Source organism: Notothenia rossii, assembly GCF_949606895.1.
Source record: "Notothenia rossii genome assembly, chromosome: 11".
NCBI classification, from domain to species: domain Eukaryota; kingdom Metazoa; phylum Chordata; class Actinopteri; order Perciformes; family Nototheniidae; genus Notothenia; species Notothenia rossii.
In genome coordinates, this window is record NC_136910.1 from 43,042,934 (window position 1) to 43,068,338 (window position 25,405).

General features: G+C 40.5%; 1 protein-coding gene across 1 annotated transcript; it reads left to right on the forward strand.

Moving 5' to 3' along the window:
* Nucleotides 1-1,426: 1,426 nt before the first annotated feature.
* Nucleotides 1,427-23,933, forward strand: uhrf2 (ubiquitin like with PHD and ring finger domains 2). Its single transcript, XM_079660479.1, has 16 exons — nt 1,427-1,765; nt 8,132-8,527; nt 9,734-10,047; nt 16,894-17,112; nt 17,314-17,423; nt 17,549-17,735; nt 18,234-18,357; nt 19,862-19,969; nt 20,215-20,319; nt 20,454-20,560; nt 20,748-20,910; nt 21,087-21,224; nt 21,364-21,607; nt 21,821-21,969; nt 22,345-22,443; nt 22,539-23,933. The coding sequence occupies exons 1-16, from the start codon at nt 1,613-1,615 to the stop codon at nt 22,683-22,685; spliced, it is 2,763 nt and encodes a 920-aa protein (XP_079516605.1). The 5' UTR covers nt 1,427-1,612; the 3' UTR covers nt 22,686-23,933.
* Nucleotides 23,934-25,405: the final 1,472 nt, after the last annotated feature.

The following is a 25,405-nucleotide window of genomic DNA, read 5'->3' on the forward strand; positions in this document are numbered from 1 at the left end:
CTACCATGCAAGATATGCAACAAATGCAAATGCAACGCGAGCAAAATACCTTTTATCCTCCCCTGTACTGACAATAATGGATTTGCCTGTGGCACATCGAAGAGGTCTCCAGCTGGGGAAATTGTTAATTAAGCAGTTGTGCCACGAGAGGCATATGCTTTACAGCGATGTTAGCTCAACTAGGAGAAATAGTCAGGGCAAGAGGTTTTCCTTTGATTATAGGCTTTTTCACCCGATGTGCTTTGCAGTGGTGTGTAATAATATGATAAGGAACATAGACAGATGCAAGCTACTTCTGTCAAATAGACACAACCTGGATTTTACTAGCCATGTGTTTTGGGAAAGTAAGATTTATATTCCAGACTACGTTTTTTTATTTACTCTTCGGAATTGTATGGATTGGCTTTTTAATCAAGATATTTGTAAAGGGTATGATTATAATTCATCATTACTTCACCGTAGGAAAATGTTATATGTTATGTTATGTTATATTTAACCATCACTGGATTACTATTCAGATTAAATGGGGCCCATATTCCGAGGGGTCAGCAAACTCAGCAAACAAACGGTTACCTTGGTTGGTTATTGGCTAATGGTCACACAAGCCAAAAAATTGTTATGACATCATGAAGTGGCCAAAATCTGATCAGCTCATTTTCAGACAGGTTTTTATATAAATGGATCAGGACAAAAAGAGAGCCAATATTTTTTCCTGAAACTTTCAGAATCTCTTTACACAGAGGGGACACATGTTCATGTATAAAATACATGAACAAGTGGATTTTGCATAATAGGTCCCCTTTAAAGACTGTGTGTCAAAGTCTAGATAAGGACCTTTTTGGATCAATGATGAATTTGTCACTTGCTACACAGTAAAAGTAAGATCATAGTATGCTGCTAAACGGGCTCATATGTTATCAATTAAATAATAGATATAGTGTAGACACTTTTATTGTATGCCATGTTAAAAAGCAGGATGGCAAAAATGTAATTATATTGTTATATTTAGAACACATTTAATAGATGGTGTTTTTTAAATATGCTATCTACTAAATGTTTGAGGGGCAGTAAAGTATGAAAAGTTCAGCAGAATGGCCCCCGATCCTATTATGTTATTACATTTAGACCAATAGTTAGCCTATTAGATTTAGCAATGTTTTTTATGTGCAAATTCTTTATGAACATTTGCAAAGTAACTGTCAGGCAAAATAGTGTTTTTTAAGTAAAACTAAGAATAAATCAGGAATACATAACTAGTCAAATAATGATTTTTGATGACAGGTGAATTGATATACTGTTCTCAGACGCAACTTCGTCAGCTTCCAACCACTTCTGTACTGTGAATGTTTTCCTCTGTGCACATTAAATGGAGAGCTGCGCCTTTAACTGCACACTGTGATCGCTTAAACGTTGTTTCGCGAGATTTGCTTGGCGCCGCGACCTCATGTGAGACTCCAGCGCGAACCAGTCCGACGTTACCTCTGCAGAGGAAAACGCAATGGATCCCTGATCGCTTTCCTTTCTATCTCCCTCTACCCCTGGAAAACAAAACTCGTATCCAAAATATTGCTTTATCTCCTATTTATCTGAGGCGTTACAGGGCGGTGCAACAATGTGGATCCAGGTTCGCACGATAGACGGGAAGGAGACGCGAACCGTTGAGGATCTTTCTAGATTGACCAAAATTGAGTCTTTACGTTTGAAAATACAGGAGATCTTCAGTGTAAACCCACAGCAGCAGCGCCTGTTCTACCGAGGAAAGCAGGTAAACACAAACCCCGTGTCAACCCGTCATGCAACAGTCGGTTTTGAATGTTTTGGTGCTTGTGGAGAGTGGTCTCTGGTGTTGTAGCGATTTTTCGGACCCATGCGAGCTTCCTGTTTTGATAGGAATTCGCCAATAGTTATTGCGCAAGACCCTGAGGTACGCGGCGTGCCAGCCCCTGAGAAAAACAGCAACAAATTGCATGGATGCATGGTCATATTTTCACACTGTACTCCATTGTTTGGGTTTGCAGTGCATGCAACAAATGTCTCACTACCGTAGACATGTTTGTTTACATTGCGACGCGAGGGAAAAGAGAACATCGCACTCAGTTTCCACATGCAGACCAAAGGAGATAATGCACCATACCGCAGCACTTTTTTTTAACCGTGTGTCAGATTCAAAATCTCCTTTTTAAATCTGTTTTGTATTGTTCATATGTGGCTTTAAACTGCACTCAGTGGTCCAGCAGGCTCGTGCATGTGGTGTGTTATGATGATGTTAATGATAATTTGAGGGAGGAGTGGACTCGTGGCTCCACGTGCCTTGACAGCTAAAGGAAGTTGTGTTTACACCCTGGCGTCACTAAAATATGCACACAGTACAGTGAGGATGGACAAAGCTGTCACCTGTAAAACATGATACAATAATACACATTCTGTAGTAATACGACTTGCTTCAGTACCACATTCATTTGTATTGCTATGCTTTATTTTTCAGTAAATCTTACATTTTCTAAACATAATGATAATGTAATCAGTCATTGTTGAACAATAGGGCAATCCTGCAAACCATTAAGAATCTATTTATTTCACATTTATCTCCAGCAAAATGGGGAAGAAAGTAAACATTTTTTAGATATCTGCTCACTCCACCAACTATTTAATGTAGCTTTGGTTTACTACACTCCATAGCTGTATAATTGCATCAGTAATGCAGACTTTTGGAAATTAGCGTATACTGAACCTATGTTTCTAAGCACTTTATCCCTTATATATGTGTATCATGGAACATTCCTTAAAGGTATTGTGATTTAGTTGTGATAGATTTAGATGTTTTGCCACAGCATGAGATCTTAGACATTTAATAACAAATACTGGTCATATTGTTTCTGGAACAGAGCGGGATTGACCTTTTAACACACTTGTTTTAATACTGTTGTAAATGGTAGACAATATTTAAAATATTTATTTTTATATCACTGCAATGCTGCAATAATTAGACTGTAAAATACTGATTTTTGTCCAAATCACCCACCCAACCCTTGTATGATATACGATCATATTGTCTTTGCTTATCATATCAATCAAAATTTCTGTCAGATTTTAGTTGTTAGACTCTGAAAAATCATTACAGATTGTCCATTAATGTGATTTGACATCCTATTATTCAGATAATTTCTTGTTTGTTCCAAATATGTTAACATAAGGACATTATATAAAAGACAGAAAGACACCCTGCATCCTAATGTGTACGTTGTGTTCAAGGTCCCAGCTGTTATTCTATCAGTAATACGCAGGATATGCTCACTTCTGACAGGAAACTGGGGACACAATTTATTTAGGAATAACATTACAAAACTGATAACTCAACATGAGTCAGCGAGGCAGATAAGCCCCCAGGAAGCCCACATGGTGTGTTGGTGTCTTACATTGTTTACATTTAGTCACACTCTCCTTCATTCATATGTGCCAGGCAGAAATGTAGGGCAAACAATTCCTTTATAAATGACTTTCTGCATGTTCGAGTTGTCTAACCTACTTCCTGTTAGGTAATTAATGAACTCTAAATCCTAGTACAGGCCACTTAGGTAGATTTTTTTTGTTTGTTTGTGAGCAGGATCCACTGCAGGATGGATATTAGAAAAATGCTTCATGAACTGTTTGAGAGATTGTAATTCATTGAATGCTTTTATATTTATATCTGTTGGCTACAGCACATGCTTTTTGTCAAACAATGGTTCACTTGGCAAACCATTATTATGAAAGAGATATTCTATATATTTTTGGACCAGTGCCCCCAGATGCATTTTTACTCATAAACTCGTACAAATATAGGCAGTTATGACCAATATCCTTCAACAAAACCCTTGTGCAAGTTAAATACACCACAGTGACAAAGCAAGATTGTAGCACAGCAGAAGCCACAATGCAGTTCATGTTCTTATTTGATCTATTAGCAACTAATTATCTGTACCACTTGAGTTGTAGTGATCTGTTGGAGCTGTGGTTGCAAAGGCCAGGCCTGTGTAGTAAATCCTTCACTTCACTGGAAAGAAAGTGGGGAGGGTTGATTAGGGGAATTCCATACTTTAAGTAATGCATCGAATGAGGCAGCAACACGCAGCGTGTTCTAGCTAGTGCCCTTACATGCATGTTGGGATTTGGACTTCTAGCAGAATAACTCTAATTCCTTTCCAAAATGGCGTCTTGTTTTTCCCCCCAGCTCACTGCTCACGCTGCCTCTCTGGTTCAAAGTCATGCTTGCCCTTGACTCGGAAGTGTCTCGAGCCAGCAGCCGCACAACTTGGCCCCAGTGTTTGTTTTTAGTTTTTTTGACTGGTTTTGCAGTTTTCCTGTCAACTCCTCATGTCTCTATTTCACATTGAGCAACGTGTCTTGTTGTTCACGGGCAGACTAACACACACCTTCCACTGTCCATGCAGCCTTTCTGCTACACCCCTGCACTCACTTTTTCAGAAGACTTCTTTACTAAAAAAAAAAAAAAAAGAAGAAGCGTTTACCTGTTTATTAGCTTGTTTGAAGCTCAGATTGTATTGCGTCTGTGTGCTTCAAATATGAGGCTGTTCACTTTCTTCTTTCGAGGCAGCAACATGTTTCACGTTTAAATGGTTGGGCTGTCCTCCACTGTTTGCTGTTGCTTATTGTTGGGCTGTACGAAAGCTTTATTGGCTAGTGACCTAGATATATAGTTACAATTTGATTATACATGCATTGATGTTGTGGCTCCTCGATTGATGGCTTTTCTTTGGACATTGCCAAGCGGTAGAATTTCAGGGGAAACGGAGTTGGCTGCAGCCATGCATGTACACCCAGTCACACCCTTCTTCGACAGATAGGCTGGACAAAGAGCAGAGACAAAGAGAGGCACTACATCTAGAGTACAACTGCATGATTTCTAACACTCCCCCATGTTTTCATAGTTTACTTCACTCCTAATAGTAGCTCTAGCTTGCCTGGAGGTCAAATGGCCTACATGCAAAATGTTAGCGCCTGCACGTGCATCGTGAATAAACAGTTTAATATACAACATGCTATTTTATGATAATGAAGAGAGTTGTTTACTTTACTAATATTTTTAATCGATATTCATACATGTAAGTATAAACTACAAATATTGGTCACATATACTTGAATACTGCAAGTTTACGCTTATAGTAAATAGTATTTATTACTATTGTGTCCTACATTCTCCCTTCCTAATGACAATTAATCATGTATTGGAGGGAAATACTGTGATTTGTATTACATCTACTTTGTCGTACAGTAGTAGAGTGGGACATGGGGCGTTGAATGTATTTTGAAGGTGACAAATTGACCAAATGCTTATTTTTTGCACAGTAGAATCTAGTAGGAACTGACATAAAGTTATCAAAACAGCAGCAAACGAATAACAAGCAAGTCCCCTTTCGTTTAAATGTGCTAATTAACAGTGGAAAATGTTGGTTTAAAATTGAACGACTCTGAGCAGCAGAGTGAGGGATAAAAGACGGAACATGGTCGCTCGGTAATGCAGGCGCACAGACACACCCCATGTCATTGTTTTTGGAAATCTGACCTATTTTGCTCAGCTCTTTGCTAAGACTGCCTGTGGGCGGAGAAAAAGAAATCGTGTCGGAGTAAGGGGTTTACCCCACCCACGGTTTCTGCTCTATGATAGTTATTATTGTCTGTAGTTTTATCATAATGTCAGAACACATTTGTTTCATGACTGATATTTGTATCGAATATGTAGAAAATGTTTCGGCCTGCATGTCTACGATGTGTTTTCAGTCTCTATGCAGTCTCTCTTGTCATTGATTGACATTCTTTCGTACTCTGTACTTTTGTTCCTCTGACAATACTAAAAATGAGTGTTAGAAAGACTTCCTGTCGAAACTGAAATTAGTACAGAGGTGTTCATTTTATCTACTGAACAATGTTATACACACGTACATAGACATGGAAGCATTCACATCGTTGCCATGCCAAGGAATTCCGACTGTGATGTGTTCTTGCGTTTTGAGTAATTTATATTAACAGTCTCTGGTTTGTCTAAAGCTTTGTTATGACGTGGTCTGTTAACTAAAGTCTCCCTCTGAAACACAATCACATAACAGAGATTCCATAATGTGTTTTCTTTATTATTTATGATGTAGGAGAAAATGTCATATCCTTGATGATGTTATTCGTCCTACTCGCTCGAGAGTAAGCTAATATTTCTGTCAAAGAGATCTTGACCTCCATGAAAACAGAAAAAACATGTCTGACATTGCCTGTTCGCATGGCGGTTCTTTGTTTGAAGGATTTTTCAGCTGGTTACTAATGTCAGGGCTTTTGCACCTCGCAGTGAGAGGCTGATCGCACAATGAAGGCGCTGTGGAAAGCGGCTACAGCTTAGATATCAATTGTGAGATTTGCTGCGGTGCATGAAATTCAACCGCATCTTTCTAATACTAAAATCTGTCTGCGTACCAAGTACTTCTCACCAGCAAGGCTTCCTGCTGCAGGTCCTACCAACAATCGTATGGTTTTTCTTGATGCAGTATCAGCAAGCAAAACACAGAGGAGGATAGACAATTACTGAGACCAAATCGAAGATGGAGGTTAGGCAGGGGGACAGACAAAGAAATGCTGAGATAGAGTACCCTATAATAACAGATAGACAGGTGAGTATAGCAATCACTGTGTTTGCACCAGTGCTCCTCTGATCTAAATTTCATGAGACAATTAAAAACAGGGAGGGATGGGGACGTTGCGCTTGCTCCCTCTCCTGCTCGCTGTCAAATAACGAAGAGGAGAAGGGGAGCGCGAGTGGCGGCCATGCTCGTCTCTCCCGTACAATGGGCTTGTGGGGTTGAGGGCTGAAATGAATAGCTGATGTCTATAATGAGTTGGCTTGCTTGCCATAAGCTCCATTCCTAAGGCAGTAGCTGTACTGTATACTTAGCAGTAGATTGGTTGTGGTAAAAAACGGGTTTCTAACGGGCCCTCAGCGTATCTTCCAGAGATGATTTTGTCGAGAGAACCATTTTTCTGATGCCCATACACGCCGCACTGCCTGAAAAGGGCGCTGATGATGATGGTGGGTTGGTGTCGACAGAGTTTGTATACATGATTCAGGTTAATGGGGGTGGGGGTGCTCTCTTTTGGTTGTCATAGCAACCCAGTTCATTTCTTCCCCCCCCCCCCAGCTACATCTCTCATCACTTTAATTCATGCATTCGTTTCTTTTATTTCTTTTTTTTTTCGTCTTGCTGAAAAGCGATGTGGGATTTATGCGAACGGAGCGGCGGTTTGCAATCCATGTCTATTGAACTGGATATGTGAACTAATACAAACATGGCAAATCAGTAATGCCAAGTAACGGCTTACCAGTCATAAGTGCATATTTTGCCATTGTTTATCCCCTTATATACATACACAAATCAGTTCAGAGGTACATATATTTATTGGCTACTAGGAAACCATCGGGCCATTTAAAGCAGAGAGCAGATGTTTTGCAGTAAACTCCTTAGCATCGTCCTCAACCACTGGTGTATTTAAAGTGCTGTGTGTGTATATTTTGATGTGCTCTGTAGCTGTTGAGTGCAGTAACAATACATAATTGTATTCTCTCACTATGCTCAATGTTGTCTTCCGTCTTTTTCGTTATTTGTTTGTCCTTGACAAGCAGCCGAGTGTATTTGTCTGAGGGCGCTCTGTGGCACAGTTTTCGTTTCATACCAGATAGATGCCTATTTGGAAAGAATTGTGGTACAATATTTAATGAAATATGTCTTCATGGACATTTATGTCATTGTCCACATACACATCGATGGGCAAGCTTAAGATATCATTATTTGTGCTGCAACAACTAGTTGACTGAAGATTTGATGAATCATTTTTTGTTCATAAAAAAAAAACAAAGGACAAAACATGTTTAGTCATAGCTTTTTAAATGTATTGGATTATTTTTTAAATATATGTATATACATTAAATGTAATTCTTATTGGGTTTACTGACTAGAAAGAAAACATGCCTTTTGAAGACTGACTGTTAAAAATAATTGTGTTGCAGCGCTATATACAAATATGAATTTTTAGCATCTGTAAAGTGGCGTCTATTCAAGCATGTCAGTGACTTTTTAATGTTGTATCTTTTTAGATGGAAGATGGCCATACCCTGTATGACTATAACGTGGGACTGAATGACATCGTGCAGCTGCTGATCCGCTCGCAGACCGACCCTCCGGACAGCCCCGCCACCAAGGACTCCTCCGGAATGGCCTGTAGTTCAGCCCCCCCCACTGACTGCAGGTCGGAAAGCCACAACTCCCCTGCTCCCGGCTCCCCCGCTGCTATGGAAACCTCCCCCGCTATAGACAATGACCGCAGCAGCGTCACTACCAGCACTGTTAACGAAACCAAGCCGGACACCAGCGCTACCAGTCACTCAGCCTGTACCAAAAGTGTGTTCAAGACCCCCAGTCCAGCATGGTACAATCAGCCCCCCACATCCAGCAGAAACACACTAGTGGACCCGGGAATCGGTGTGTACAAGGTGAGGATGAGAGGGTTACTTTTCCTGATGTATTTGCAAGGCTTTACATGGTACTGGCTGGACTTTTAGCTAAATTACAGAGCATTTGGGCAAATCAATGCCAGAGTTTCTTGGGCTGGGCACTTTTTATTTATCTTAATGCTCCAATGTGGTTTAAAACTCCGAAACCACCCTGTAAATCGCTTGCATAATTTATAAATGAGATGTTACAGAAAGTATATGGTTAGTTGTGTAATTTAGCTTGCATGAAACAAGTAGTGTGCATGCTTCTACAGTAGGTTGAATACTTTATTATTTTACAGCAGTTTCTTAGCAAAAATGATGAAGGAACAATTCCACAATGATTTTTATTTTCCCATGTGTACTTGGCAATTTCTTCTATTTTAAATGACTAAGGAGTCCTATATTCCTTTCCCCACTGTCTTGTGTTGTAGCTTAGATATTTAGATCCAAATTAATCATTAATTCTCATTGTTTAACTGCTCTGTCTCACCCTCTCACACAAGCATGTGGCCAACTTTACCAGAGAGGCACAGGCCAAGCCACACATAAGAATCAGATCTTTACAACCCTGTCACTAACCAATTTACAGATTATAAATAGACTGCAGTCAAAACCCATACGATTGTGAGTCTGCTCTAATGTGTTCTGAGCTCTGCTGGCTGGCTGACCCACATGTCTGAGAATGATATGAGTGGGACTCTTTTGATGGATGCCAAAAGTTCAATTCTGCATGCAGGGAGATCAATACTGTAACTCAGTAGATGATATTTAAATTGTGCAGCTTCACTAGATATCAAGGTCAAATGCCTTTTACAGTCTTTAAACATTCACCACAGAATCTGCTATATTTGATTTAGTTTTCCCAAAGCAGAATATAGCTAAATGATGCTAGGGGTTACATCTATTTCTAAAAAGTAGAAGAAAGCTAATGCAGAGAGCTAATACAAGAATAAATGCAAAATGTTGTTTGCATGTATCACTTTTTTTTTACTATAAATTGCCCATAACTTTTACTACCCAGAGTATTTTAATGAGTAGTTTGACTTCCCAGGGGTAGGAAAACATTTTCTTTACAACTGATACTCTCTGTAAAGCTATTTTAATGGTGTGTAGCAAATGGGCTGATACATGGCGTGTTTGTTCAAACAGCAGACAGAGAAGATCAAGAGGCCAGGTGTTATTTTTGTCTTTCTATCTTCTCAGTTTCACGAGCTGGTGGACTGTAGAGACGTCAGCATCGGTGCCTGGTTTGAGGCCTGCGTCGAAAACGTGACATGGACTCCCAAAGGACAGATACCGCCCACCAAGGGCAAGGTGGGCCGGCCCCCAAAAAGGACTAATGGAAAGCTGGAGGCCGAGCAGGCCCACGGCCAGGGCCAAACCACAGACAGTAACAGGAATAATGTTGAGCTAAGCTCTGAGAGTAACGGAGCCTCCACCTCGCAGACAGACTCTACAGCAGCTTCAGAGACCAAGGAGAAAGAAGAGGATGTATTGTACCACATTAAATATGACGAGTAAGTGACATGTGTTCCTGCTGCACCTGAGCTGATTTTAGTTGTTGCGATAACTAAAACATCATCACAGATTTTATTAAAATAGTAGATTTCTGTTTAAAAAGTCTCCTATTATGCCATTTTTAGGCATATTTTAGGCAACATGTCTGTGATGTGTTTTGCTCAAAATACCTAACAGATCATGAATTTTTGACATCCCTCATATCCCTCTATTCCAGCCCTGTTAGTGAACCATTGATTTTGGGTCCTTAGCTTGAAAAAAAAAAAAAGACGAAGGGGAGCTTGTGCCTACTCAGAATTCTACGAGATACAGATAAATGCTGCCGTCATTAAACGCCATATCATGTTCCAAACCACTTCAAGGATTATTTCTGAAGCAGTATGGAGCTCAAATGCTTTTTCTCTTGCGGGTTTACCACAAGGTGAGTTCCTTTCTTTATTTCCCGCTTTTTTACACATGCTCTCTCCAGTACAGGTTAGCTCTGAGTGTTAGCGATGCTTGCTAATGTAAACAAAGACCATATTACGTCCACAACACGTCAGGCATTGTTTCTGATAGCAACTTTCTGATAGGGCCGTGGGTCCACATTTCCGATATTACCTCATATCGGACGCAAATCTGGATCAGCTCCGTTGTACCCCCATTTTTGGGGATTTGGGTACAGAGGAAAAGAGAGAGGGTTTTGTTTTCTGACTCTTTTTGAATCCCTGGCACACATATTTATGTATAAAGGACATTAAAAAGTGCACTTTGCATGATAGGAGACCTTTTTAAAGCAGACATCTGCACAGTGTCCTTGCTGCTGCCTGTTGGTCAGGTGAACATAAATCATTCTGGATAATGAATATCTGTTTAGGATTGGAATATAATGCAGTGTTGTGGCTCTATTAGGATACTGTGATTCTTTACCTTCTCGTTTTAATACGCTGTGTAACAGCACAATGCTATTTTCTGACTAGATATCAATTTTTAAAATATGCTGTTGTGTTTGAGATAAAACTGTGCACCAAACATACATCCATGCATGGTACCATTGGTGTGCATCAGTTACGGTGTTTGGTGCGTCGGGAATTGCAGCCTCTGCTTTCCCCTGGCAGTTCAGGGGATGGAAAGAGGGGGTTTGGGTAGTTGGTGCTACAATTTGGACTCTATCTCTTGCGCTCTGCTTTTCCAGCAAATTCATTCAGAAGCCGATGTTTCCATGGTAACTCACGAGTTCTCAGGAGCATTACTTCTTTGCTTGCCTCCTTCAGCTTTGTCTGTAATTGCTGTGCACATGCCACCCGTGAGACGTAGCCTCCTCACTGCGTCTATGCGGTGTGTGCCTGTGCGTGTCTGTGTTTGTGTGTTTCTGTCACGGGATGTTATGCCAGAGAAACAGCATCAAGGGTTGTTGAGCAATAAATGTGGGTTTTTGTTCAGGCAGACATCATTCCCATTTCACATTCTGCTATCTTTCAAATCCCTGGTATTTGGCTTTTATTCGTTTCATCATTTAAAACGGGACAGGAGTGTTTCTGCAGGGAAAATGCAACAATACACATGTTTGTGTTCCCCTATTTATTTGAATTCAGTGAGTTTCATTATTTATCTGTTGGTTTGTTTACTCAGATTATTGTTTTTCGCCTCATGTTCCCCATTTGCTTTATTTGTTAGCTGACAGTCAGGGTAGAGAGGCAGGGAACGTAGCGAGAGTGAGACAAAAATGACAACAAAGGGCCCACGCTAGTTTTAAACCCAGGACGTCACCCTCATATGTGATTTGCATTTTCACCAAATGAGCCACAAATGCAACCCCGGTTTTGTGTGCTGCTGAGAAGCCGCTGCTACAACTGCAATAGATCTAAATTCTCACCTTTCTATTTGTCTGGTTACTTGTAAAATATACTCTTTTGCCTTTTACTAAATGCGTAGTACTTTGTCCTGAGAGGCATTCCAGATTTCTGCAGAGATGTTTGTTTGCCAGGGAAAAATGGTTGGTGGGAATGATCGCTCCGCCTTCCCACGCAGGCACACATACTCCCCCATTAAACACCTGCCTGCATAGAAATGAAAACCAGCCCTACAAAATGAACTCTGTTTTTTACAGAATGTAATGAGCCGCAAAATCAAAGGGATTTGTAGGGACAACCTCCCCTCTGCTGCTACCAGGAAATAAAGTGGTGTTTGTGTGTGCATAACAATACTTTCAGATATGGTTCCATGGTTCAGCTAAACATATGTTTAAGATTCTCTTTGCAGAGAGTAAATAAAGACATAAAATTGACAAATATAATATGTTCTACTTTCAAGTGGACCATTATATGTGTAATATGTAATGATAATTAACGTATAGTTGTGTCTTAAGTCAGTTAATTTTACAGAGGTGACACAAAATAAAATACAAAAATTACAAATTGAATGTCTGCTTAAAGAAAACAGTGCTTTCTCTTACATCATTTGACCAAAATGAAAGAAGATATTCAGGTTCAAGCTGAATTAGTCTTGTTAAACATTGAGCACTAGTCTGAACTCATGGCAAATGTTGGCCTGATCAATCAAGAGAAAAGTACTTCTTATGCCAAAGCCACACAGTATGTCATACACTTTATTTTATATATATATATATATCTATATTGCTCTCGTCATTCAACCTTAGTGACTAGACGAGAGGATTAGTCCCAGATGAGCTTTCAGAATCTGCAGCAGCATTGTAGACTGTTGGCACAATGGAGGTCAATTGTACATGTCTGTAGGAAAAGCCCCTGTGTAAATAGTGAAGCTAGAACTTAATTAAATTTAGTTACTGTGTTGTTCATGGCTCACTGTAACACTGCCCTTGTTTACTGGAACCACTGAATATAATAGAGCCATTGTAAATGCTCTTAGTAACCCCTTTAGCTTTTTGTGAATAATGGGTTATTGCTATCTTAATCACTGCACCTTGTGATCGTTTTTTTAATAATGTCTCATTTAAGCTATTTAAAGTAAAATTGGTGTTTTGGACTTTTTCTTAAAAGAGAGGCTTACGTTCTTCTTAAGTGGACTCTGTCTGCTAATTGTTCAGGATCAACGTAGCCGTGGAAGAGATCTTACCAGCAGCAGCTAAAGCTGTGTCAGTTGTTAGAACGCGGCTGATATCTGAGTGCTTTTCAGAGAGCTTTTTTTGCTGCGATTCCAATTATGTAAGTGACATTGAAATGAGGATGAAATTAGGTCTAATTGAAGTTTCATATAAGTTTCTCTTTCTCACTCGCCCACTCTCCATCACAATTTCTAGACAGTTATTGTATGATTGTTGGGTACCAAAATGCTGGCTGTCAAAAATGTGCCTTATACAATTATATTGGTGTGAGCAGATATTATGCATTTTGGAATAGGGTCATGTTCACTGTGACTGTAATCCTTGACATGGTGTTTTTAAGGGCTTTTTCACAAAGGACATTTTTACCGGTCACAATTGAGATCACATGATTGCTACATGTAACAACTGTGTAAGACCATGTCTTATTACATACACAGCTTAATTCACAACTGTACGTATATTTATCAGACTCTTTATCAGACCTTTTTCAGCATCACAGTTTGATATCTGTATGAGCTTCAATAATCCCATATTTGTCAAGCTGTAGTGTTATCCCTCATTATATATACTACTACAACTTGAGGTAAGAAGTAGAAATGTCACATTAGGATAATAGGATTCATGTTTACAATCTCTAAAATGGCTCTTTTTAATACCTGAAGTTGTCTTTTGATGTCTTTCTCGTGACTTAACTTAAAAATGTCTCATCCTAACATTCACTAAATTAAGATATATATTTATGAAAGAGTCGCAGCCTCCCATTTTGCCCTCAATTACTAACAAAGCCGAGGTTGAGAGAGCCTGCATGCAGACACTTCCCCTCCCTACTGTTGAAGCAATTATATTCAGCTTGTTTAGTGTCAGAGCATTTCTAACCCGGCAGCTTATCAGCAAATTGAGGATTTCTCATTTTCTCCGTTGCCTGTCTCCCTCCTTACAGGGACCTCAGATAAGCACACAAAACGCTAATGATGGGTTCATAACAGAAAAACTGAGAGAAAAGAGCTCTTCTGTAGATCAGTCATGTTTTCTCAATTTCCCTACTGATTAAAAAGGTTTCAACATTCTATATAGGTAAACTATGCATTGATAAGAGTCTTGACGTGATTTTTGGTTTCTTGTTTAACCCTCGTACCTCAAATGTTCGACTTTATTCCTCCAGACTCACAGCACAGATTCTTATTTTGCTCGTTTGATATCTGCTGGTGCAATAACTAGCCGTTTTAAGGAGGAAAACACTGTATTGCGTTTCAAAAAAAGAAGTATCTAAGATGTTTCCATTTGCAAATTGATATTTTATGTAATTCCTAATTAATCTGGTGCCTCAGTTGGTGAATTGTCATGGGTTTGGAGGAGGGCCAGTGTGCAACAGTACAGACAGTGTGAGCTCGTGTGGTCTTAAACTCGGGTACTTCTGCTCCTCTTGTGTTGCTCCGTGTTCTCCTTCTGTTCACGCCGAGTCCCATTGTGCTCCAAGGTTGATATTCCTCTGCGCTGTGTGTGTGTTTCAGTGTGTACACATGTCCATATTGGTGTGTGTCTGTGTACATTTGTGTTGCTTGTATTCTCCCCCCCCTTACCCTAAACTGCAGTAATCCCTTGGGCCTAAAAAAGGAAATCCCCACACTGTGCCCCGGCCTCCTCTTCCTGGGAGAACGCTAGCTTTGCGCTACTCTTACAGTCTGCCTCTGTAGGACCTCTCCTCGATTTGCAATGGCTTAAAAACATGCAGCATGGTCTTGTTAGTAAGAAAGTAAAGCTTAAGTAGGGCATGTCTGGACTGATTGACATCTTAAATGTTTGGGATTTTGGTTAATTAATTTGTGTCATCGGTTCAGACTCCCAAAGTACCACGTTTAGACTCAACTTTCCCTGAAAAACACAGTTTGCACACGTTTCTCAACTTCCCATTCCACCTCCCACTGTGTAAGCGGCCCTGAGCGTGCAGGCTGTTGTGCAGTAAAACTTCTCTGCCAACACATTGTACTCATAATTCTAGTTATTGGCACGCAGGCAAGCTGTTAATTAATCTGTGAGTCAGGCCTGATCCTAACAGTTAATGATGATTGGCAGGCAGGAAACCGATTAACCTCATCTTCCACATCTCCATGTTTTGCCACACAAGAATACTTTTCATACTTTTGGCAGAAGGAGAAACATTTTGAGTTAAACAAGATTGGCTACTAATTTTCTTTATGGACATTAAAAATAAAAAACCTTATCACAGTTTAAAAAAACATTGTTTGTTGAGTCTTTGAGTTAAGACTTCTGAGTTCAATCAAATCTTAGTGGCTGTATGGGAAATATAAAGCTAGGTAGCTTAGCATGGCACATAGATGAGAACAAGGGCTAAAGGCTAACTTTGAGCATACAGCTTTAGTTTGGCTCTGTAATAATGTAGCTAAATCTGTTTACTAGCACCTCCAAAGCTCACTCTTTTGTTTAATCTGTGCCAACACCGAGGTATAAAAACATCATGTTAGGGTTTAATGTGCCAGACAAATTCTTGGACGGGTGCAATAACTTTCTGCATTCTCTATTGGTTGCCTGGCAAACTAACAACGACATTAAGACGAGAATTGCATTGTTGTTCAAAGGCAAACAGCCATCAAACTATTCCTTATGTAAAGCTGGCAATCAAATGTTGTTGGGTAACGTGTTGTTTTTTTTATCCTTACCCTATATACCCTAACCGTAAAACCTATTTAAAACTGAAAAGTAAACCTTTAAGACACATGAGGGTTTTACAAAAGAAGCTTAACAAGACTGTTGTTATCTTTACTCACCTCAAATCTTTACTCACTCATACTCAGGATGTAGGAATCTCATGCCTGGAGTTTTCATAAACATTTGACTGTGTTAAGTGAGCAGAAACAATATTCCTGAATATAATGTAGTGCCATGTTCTGTCCCTTCAAACAGCGGCTCCAGTCCAGATATCCTGAATATTCATAATTTAACATAAGAATGAATAACTGATTCCTGACTATAACTTTTAAAAAACTGATTAAAAGACTGTTTGACTAGAAAAGTCACTAGGGCTGTAAGGCTGCTCTAATTAGATTATTTTCTGTGTAGATTTACAGGGAGGCAATAGCAGTTAATATCCTTTATAATCCTTTGCTCCAAAACCACAGTCAGGAAGTTGTTGTGTGGAATTGCCTTTATAGTATGTAAAGCCATTTCTTTTTATATATACAGAATGTACAAGGAGAGTTAAATCATTTTTGTAATTTAAATAATTTGCTCAAATAAGAAAATACCTCTAATCATGACTTTATTCCTATAATCAGCATTTGGCTTTCTGTAAAAAGTCCAAATGCATGACAGTGTTTGCCTGTAGAGGCTTGTGTAGGCTCAGCAGACTGCACAAAGGCTTGTATTGCTTATCAACCGGACAGACTGTGAATCTCTCAATGCATTGAGAGATAAATAGTGTGGTAAATAGTTTCTATTCATATCCATCTTTTTACCAAACACTGTTCTGAATGGCAGCTTTCTGCTGGGAATGATTTTTACACTGTTGAACCCTGTTTCCAAGTTTAAACTCTTCCAAACTATGGCGAATGCAGCTAATGTATAAGAAGTGAACGCTTTTAATCAAAGAATGTGACTTTCATGAAATGCACATTAAATATGTACAAAAATCTGATCTTTGAAGAAAAGAAAGTGTCTGTAACCATTAACCTCTGATTGACTAATAAGACAGGAGTGTGAAAATCAAGGTGATGATAGCAGGCAGATTTCTCACTCCTTTCCTTCTCCCCCTTTCTGTCTCCAGCTACCCAGAGAACGGGGTGGTGGAGATACGGCCGGTGGATGTGCGACCCCGTGCCAGGACTCTGCTGCGGTGGGACCAGCTGCAGGTGGGCATGCGGGTGATGGTCAACTACAACATGGAGACGCCAGAGGAGAGGGGCTTCTGGTTTGATGCAGAGGTTCAGGCCCTTAATCAACCCTCCCGCACCAACAAAGAGCTCCGAGTCAAGATCCTCCTGGGGTGAGGATCTTCCTTCCTAGGTGGGAGGTTATGGGGATAGTCGTTTATCTTTATTAGAATTTCAGCTTGGTCAACAATCTTTTTTTGCTCCTCAAGATGATCCTTTAATCTGTACTCAGTCAAAAGTCTTCATCTTCCCTTCTGGTTTTATTTCCTTGTGCTTTCTCTCCCATCCTTTTATTTGTTTTGCCCTGCCTTCAGGGGTTCTGGAGATATAATCGTGGATTGTAAAGTTCATTTTCTGGATGAAATCTACCAGTTGGAAAGACCAGGAGCTCCTGCACTCTCAGCTTCAGACGGACAATTTAAACGTATGCAACAGACTGCACACACATATACAAACACACTGTGAAAAAGGTGACAAAACATGCCCGCGACCATAGCAAAAGAACATCTTCAAACACGTGTGCATGTGTATGAATGTTTCCTCCTCCAGGGAAGAGTGGGCCAGAGTGTAAGCACTGCAAGGCTGACCCTGAGGCAGAGTGTCGCTTCTGCTCCTGCTGTGTGTGCGGCGGGAAGCAGGATGCTCACATGCAGCTGCTGTGTGACGAGTGCAACATGGCGTTCCACATCTACTGCCTCAACCCGCCGCTGGGCACCATCCCAGATGACGAGGACTGGTGAGAGAGAGCGTAGCGCCACAATTAGCCACAACATCCACCACTTCACAATCAATTTAACAATGCTGATTAATGGTGTTCAGTACACGCTGAAGTGCATTTAGGCAGTAATTAAGGGGTGATTGAGGTTTAAATCAATTTAAAATAATGACATAATGCAGGTGTGAGTTTGTTTAATGCAGTGTAGATGAGGGTGAGAATATTCTTTTTATATTTTGACAGTTATGGAGAGAAGGATCCTCGTCCTCATGCTTAATGCCTTGTGTATTACTGAATGGAACTCAAACAGCAAAAAGTTAAAATCGACCAACAGCATTACTCAACCACCTCTGTCTCCAACCTTCTGATATTCACTGAATACAAAAATGTAGTTGTTGCAACATCTCTCTTTAGGGCGTTGAAAAATGTCAGTCTTTGCCTTCTGGTTAATTTTGGGCTTTGTTGCTGCTGTTATCAAACTCTCTTACTCACACACACGACTGCCTCTCATTCTGCCAGGTACTGTCCCACCTGTAAGAACGACACCAGTGAGGTTGTTAAGGCAGGCGAGAAGCTCAAAGCCAGCAAGAAAAAAGCCAAGATGCCTTCGGCGACAACTGAAAGTCAAAGGGACTGGGGAAAGGTAAGACCCGAGAGCACACACACACACACACACACACACACACACACACACACACACACACACACACACACACACACACACACACACACACACACACACACACACACACACACACACACACACACACACACACACACACACACACACACACACACACACACACACACACACACACACACACACACACACACACACACACACACACAGCGGCTGTATAAAAACCGTAAGTCTAAGGGAGGGCCTGTGATTTCTAGAACAGAAAATAATATGCTGCTCCCTTATTGGGCATATATAGGCAAAAGTATGCTAATGCTCCACAGAGATAGAAGACAGATTTTCCACCATCAGATTTACCCTGCTAACAATTTTCAATGTATTACATCACCACCAGATTGCTGATAATAATCATATGACATAACTACAAAGCTACATTTGCATATGAAACTGGCACTCTCAAATGTATTCAGTGGTACAGCATTTTTTAGTACTGAATGGCTATTTCAGTATGCAACACTTGGGGTGAGCCACTCTTTAATTAGCATTCATTCAGTGCATTATTCCTGCATCAAACACATGTTATCCCTTTCATTTCCTGCATACAGGTTTGTTGTTCAGTGTATGTGTTTAATACCTTGTGTAGCAAAGTAATGAAGCAAGTAATCTTCCCTGTGCTTCGTGTTGTGTTGTTCTCAATCTGAGATAAATATCTTGTTTAATGTGAAGAGTTTTCAATATTGCCTTAGCACCAAACATTCATTTTCTCTAGAATCAAACAATAAGATCAGAGGTTTTTGATCCAGTCAACAATACCTGTTATCTACTTACTCTTTAAATAAAATACATGATTTTGATAATGTCGGTTGACTCATATCACTAATCAAGCTAAGATCACATTTATATTTTTTACATGGCAACACTTAAATCATCCCATGCTGGCTGCTGGGGCAGAAAATGAAACCGAGGGGGACAGATGACATGTATTTAAAATAGTTTTTTTTTTTAAAGCATACTGTTTAATTTTTTTCCCCTCACAATCTCCTTGGAGTCTTCTCATGGCAACACTTTGAGATATTGTGTGGCTCCTTCCTATCCTGGCCTGGCTGTCTCCCTGGTGTAATGTGAACAATGCCATTAAGCATGACTTTCCTGGAACTGCCAACGGAAAATAACTAGTTTCTTTACCAGAATGCTCTCTTTCTCTGTGGACTAATTGAAAACAGGCTGGTTTGTGTGTTTGGTCACATTAAAGTTCTGTGAGTCACACAGCATTTATTCATGCTTTTCACATTATTGCAATGTTATAACCCTTGAAACAAAATACTTTTCTTAGTCTTGTTACTTTTAAAATCCAGTTTGCCTCTTAAATGTGAATCTGATGATTTCTGGTAAAAACCCATCAGCAGTTATGCTCATAAACAGTATTTAAGTGTGATGTGGAGACATTTAATGGTATTTCTTTGCATGCAGTTAACATTCTTTTTTGTTTTTCTTGATGTAATTCCAGGGTATGGCCTGTGTGGGGCGTACTAAGGAGTGCACAATTGTTCCTTCAAACCATTATGGACCCATACCTGGTGTTCCTGTTGGAACCACCTGGAAATTCAGAGTTCAGGTTAGCCATGTTTTACAGTGCATCATAAATTAAGTGGGTTTACTTTGAGAATTGATTAAAAACTGAAAAAAAATTGAGCAGTCAACCATGTCTCATCTTATTTACTTATTGGTCAATAATATGGCATTAAGGATTGCTGTAATGCTTTATTTTTGGTAATATACTATCTGTTATTTAGCTGCCTATACAGTATCATGAATGGCTCTCCTCTGCTCTTTCGTGCATTTCTCTTTCTCTCTGTCCAGGTGAGTGAGGCAGGTGTTCACAGGCCGCATGTTGGTGGTATCCATGGGCGCAGTAACGATGGTTCCTATTCGCTTGTGTTGGCTGGGGGCTTTGAGGATGAAGTGGTGGGTTTAACAAACATTTTTTTTAAATATCTATTATGTTGTTGTTTGCATTGTTGTTTTTTAGTTTACTGAGTCATGTATGCATTAGGTGATTTTCTGATCACCTCATTATGTCTTTTATATCTTGTCTGTAGGATCGGGGGGATGAGTTCACCTACACCGGCAGCGGGGGTCGTGACCTCTCAGGCAACAAGCGGATTGGAGAGCACTCTTTTGACCAGACCCTAACCCACATGAACAGGTACAACACTTAAAGAGGACTACAAAGAAAGATTTTTTTTTTTAAAGACTACTAAAGATAGATAAGCTTTAGTGATGAACTTGATCAAATCAATCATTAACTGATCATTTATTACCATCCCTAATCCCTAGTCAGACTTGAACATCATTGTGTTTTGAGTATAACTCTTTGATGGTGACTCCTGCAGGGCGTTGGCTGCAAACTGTGATGCACCGCTGAACGACAAAGACGGGGCAGAGTCCAGGAACTGGCGGGCCGGAAAGCCGGTGAGAGTGGTGCGCAGTTCTAAAGGTCGACGCATCAGCAAATACGCTCCTGAGGAGGGAAACCGCTACGATGGTATTTACAAGGTACAGGCTCACATGTAGTTGTTCTTCTGAGAGGTCTGCTAGCCTCAAATAGAGCCGCGTCACATACAAATAGTTCCTTACAAATATGGGCTGTGGCCGATGTCATAGTAACAGGCAGGAAATATAGGGAAGCATGGCAGTATTTAATGTTACACTGGTTTATATACGAATTTTAGGTGGTAAAATACTGGCCAGAGATTGGAAAGTGTGGTTACCTGGTATGGCGGTACCTGCTGAGACGGGACGATCTGGAACCAGCACCGTGGACACCTGAAGGACTGGAGAGGATCACAAAACTGGACCTTGCTGTTCAGGTGAGACTGCAAGTGCATCTGTATGTGAACTTCAGATATCCACCTATACATATCTTTGCTTTAAATGTCTCATTAAAATACTGTATATATTTTGCATCTAGTATGTTTATCAAGTGTTTGTCATTGTCATTGTCTGCAGTACCCGCCCGGCTACTTGTCTGCCATGGCTAACAAAACAAAGAAGGAGGCCTGTGCCAGACCCGGTCGCGGCGGCCGGGGTGGCCGGGGCAAGCACTATCCCGGGAGGGGGAGACCACGGAGACGTAAGATCAAGGAGAAAGAAGAGAATGTCGACGACGATGAGGAGTACGGAAAGCCAATTGCCAGTACGGATGAAGAGGAGCCACAGAGTAATGGAGAGAAGAAGACAACCAGAGAAATTGGTGGGTGATTTTACAAAATAATCTCAAAGCAGGTCAGACAAGGTGTTGTGAGAAGAGGACAGCTGAGAACAGCGTGATCAGTAACATTTATTTTAAGAGAATCTTAATATCTTTACCACAAGATAGCACTATTGTAGACTTCATTTTGAATACTTTGTTTTTATTCTCCAAGAATATCTGTATTTTTCAATGTTGTTTGTCGATTTATACCAGAATCATCACCAGCGGCAGAGCCTCTCTCTAAGAGGGTGAAGATGGAGGAAATGTTCCAGCTGTCTGAGCAGCAGAAGCAGTTAATCCGGGAGGACACAGCCAACAAGAAGAACTGGGATGAAGCCATGGAACACCTTACAGAGGGACCGGTAGGAATCCCAGTACACTCTGACCATGGAAATGGAATGATTCCCCTTAGTCTACAGATCTTAAATTCCAAATCAAATTAAGATAACCATTTCTGTCATTGTTTATAACTTTGTATTGTTTAAGGAAAGCAATATCAGGGCAGATGGAGGGAAATAATCAACTTGGTCTGTAGTTAGGTTGTACCGGCAGAAAGTGTGTTGTTAGCAGTCATTCTGAAGAGTCAGAACCATATCAGCATCTCACCAGAACAAAGTGACATCGCAGATTCGTGGCTCTGCAGCTGTTCCGCTAATTCGCTATCTTTCTACTGTTATATATTTCCTTCTGTGTGTATTTCCTTCCTTTTTACCCCTTCTGTCTTTGCAAATGTATAGAATTTCCTGAAGAAGATGGAGCAGATCTTCATGTGTGTGTGCTGCCAGGAGCTGGCTTTCCAACCCGTCACCACTGTCTGCGCACACAGTGTTTGCAAGGTGGGTGCAGACTGGATGCATTTGTAACCACCACATCTCTAAACCCCCGTCCTTAAATGTATATGTGAATTGTTACTGCCCTCTTCTCTCCTCAGACTTGTCTACAGCGGTCGTTCAGAGCGGAGGTGTACACCTGCCCCTCCTGCCGTCAAGACTTGGGCACAGACTACGTGATGACCCAAAACTCGACGCTTCAGGTGCTGCTCGACCAGTTCTTTCCCGGCTACAGCAAGGGCCGATGAGGACAACATCAACTTTATAAGTAGAATACGTACATACGCGCACATAAGCATCCATTCTGTGCACCTGTGTACAAATAGCTAGAGCTCCACTTTAAATGCATTACGCACACATACTGTACTTTCCCACGGGCAAATGTATATTGCATATACAGCCATTTAATGTACACAATCATTCATACACAAACAACCTCACTAGGGCCTGACCTCATCTGTTAAACCTGGACTGTCTCCATTAACATCACCAGCCTGAAATTCAAAAGGACATTTTATAAGCTCCCTACTCTAGCCCCATACACGCACAAAAGGAGCCTACATTTAAACCCACTAGCCACCTCAAGATATAGTTCCCTTGTTTCCCCCTCCACTGTGTTCACTCATGTTGACATACAGGACAATGTTTGAGTGCAAATTTCTCACCGGTAATATTATTGGATCGTTCCTTCTTCTCCTGCCAACCTGTATGCAATTGTGTACCATGTAAGCAAAACACTGAGCTGCTTCAAATATTTGTAGTATTTTAGGCAGCTGGCAAATAAAGTTGCTAGTTAGATGCAGAGATAAAGGCACAGCAGGAAATAACACCCACTGCCCTACATTCAGAATCAGCAAGAAGGTTACATGACCAGTTGGCAAGGTGAAATGAACTAGTATTTCTATATAAAATAGAAGCACGCAATGTTTGATGCCTTTTCCAGCACTTCATCCATGATATGACTTATTTTGTAGGTTAACCAGGAGCATGTGTTAGCAATCCGTTAACTGCTCCTATCACTTGGAAGAATGCCATTATAAAATGTCTTGCCAGAGCATTTTCAGACAACAGAAATGTGGCAGCAGTGTCCGATTTGTTTGGAGCGTCCGGAGATTTCTGGGTTAAAAAAAGAGCAACCTCGTAACACTGATCAACAGGCACAACTCTTTCAGATTTAATAAGGAGAAATAAAAGGCATTAAGTTCATAAACATACCAAAGACATCAGGCACTAGAGCAGTTCAGAGGCAAATATCTGCAGAACCGGACCAAAAGTCATTTCTAATGAGGAATCACACCTGAAAAGAGAACTTATCTCAAACATGACCTTACCAATTCATCCTCTAGAAAGGCACTGTGTTCCATTTCCAAGCAGCTTAAAATAAATGTGCAACCCAGACAAACATGTTACTACATCTCTCTCATAAGAGCTGTTGAAACCTCTAACACTATTGAAATGATGCATTAAACATTTATATTAAGACATTTATATACAGAACTGTCTCAGAAAATTAGAATATTGTGATAAAGTTCTTTATTTTCTGTAATGCAATTAAAAAAAACAAATGTCATACATTCTGGATTCATTACAAATCAACTGAAATATTGCAAGCCTTTTATTATTTTAATATTGCTGATTATGGCATACAGCTTAAGAAAACTCAAAAATCCTATCTCAAAAAATTAGAATAGTTCCTCAGACCAAGTAAAAAAAAAAGATTTATAACAGCAAAACACAATCAAACATTTGAAAATGTCCATTAATGCACTCAGTACTTGGTTGGGAATCCTTTTGCACGGATTACTGCATCAATGCGGCGTGGCATGGAGGCAATCAGCCTGTGGCATTGCTGAGGTGTTATGGATGCCCAGGATGCTTCAATAGCGGCCTTTAGCTCATTAGCATTGTTGGGTCTGGTGTCTTTCAGCTTCTTCTTCACAATACCCCACATATTCTCTATGGGGTTCAGGTCAGGGGAATTTGCAGGCCAATCGAGGACAGTAATGCCATGGTCAGTACACCAGTTACTGGTGGTTTTGGCACTGTGGGCAGGTGCCAGATCATGCTGGAAAATGAATTCCTCATCTCCATAGAGCTTTTCAGCAGACGGAAGCATGTAGTGCTCTAAAATCTCTTGGTACACAGCTGCATTTACTCTGGGCTTGATGAAACACAGTGGACCAACACCAGCAGCTGACATGGCTCCCCAAACCATCGCTGACTGTGGGAACTTCACACTGGATTTCAAGCAACTTGGATTTTGCTCCTCTCCAGCCTTTCTCCAGACTCTGGCGCCTTGACTTCCAAATGAAATACAAAACTTGCTTTCGTCTGAAAAGAGGACTTTGGACCACTGTGCAACTGTCCAGTGCTTCTTTTCCTTAGCCCAAGTCAGACGCCTCTTCCGTTGTCTTGAGTTCAGAAGTGGCTTGACCATGGGAATACGGCTATTGTAGCCCATTTCCCGGACACGTCTGTGAACAGTGACTTTTGATACCTGGACTCCAGCTTCAGTCCACTGTCTTTGAAGCTCCCCCAAATTCTGGAAGCGACTCTTCTTCACAATGCTGTTAAGGCTGCGGTCATCTCTCTTGGTTGTGCAGCGTTTCCTGCCACATTTCCCCCTTCCAACAGACTTTTTGTGGATGTGCTTTGAAACTGCACTCTGTGAACAGCTTGCTCTTTGAGAAATTTCTTTTTGTGTCTTACCCTCCTGATGGAGGGTGTCAATGACGGTCCTCTGGACAGCAGTCAGATCAGCAGTCTTCCCCATACTTGTGATTTAGTTTACTGAACCAAGCTGAGTGTTTTTCAAGGCTCAGGAAACCCTTGCAGGTGTTTCGAGTTAATTAGACGATTCAAGTGATTCGTTGAACACCCTACTAGTATACTTTTTCATGATATTCTAATATTTAGAGATAGGATATTTGAGTTTTCTTAAGCTGTATGCCATAATCAGCAATATTAA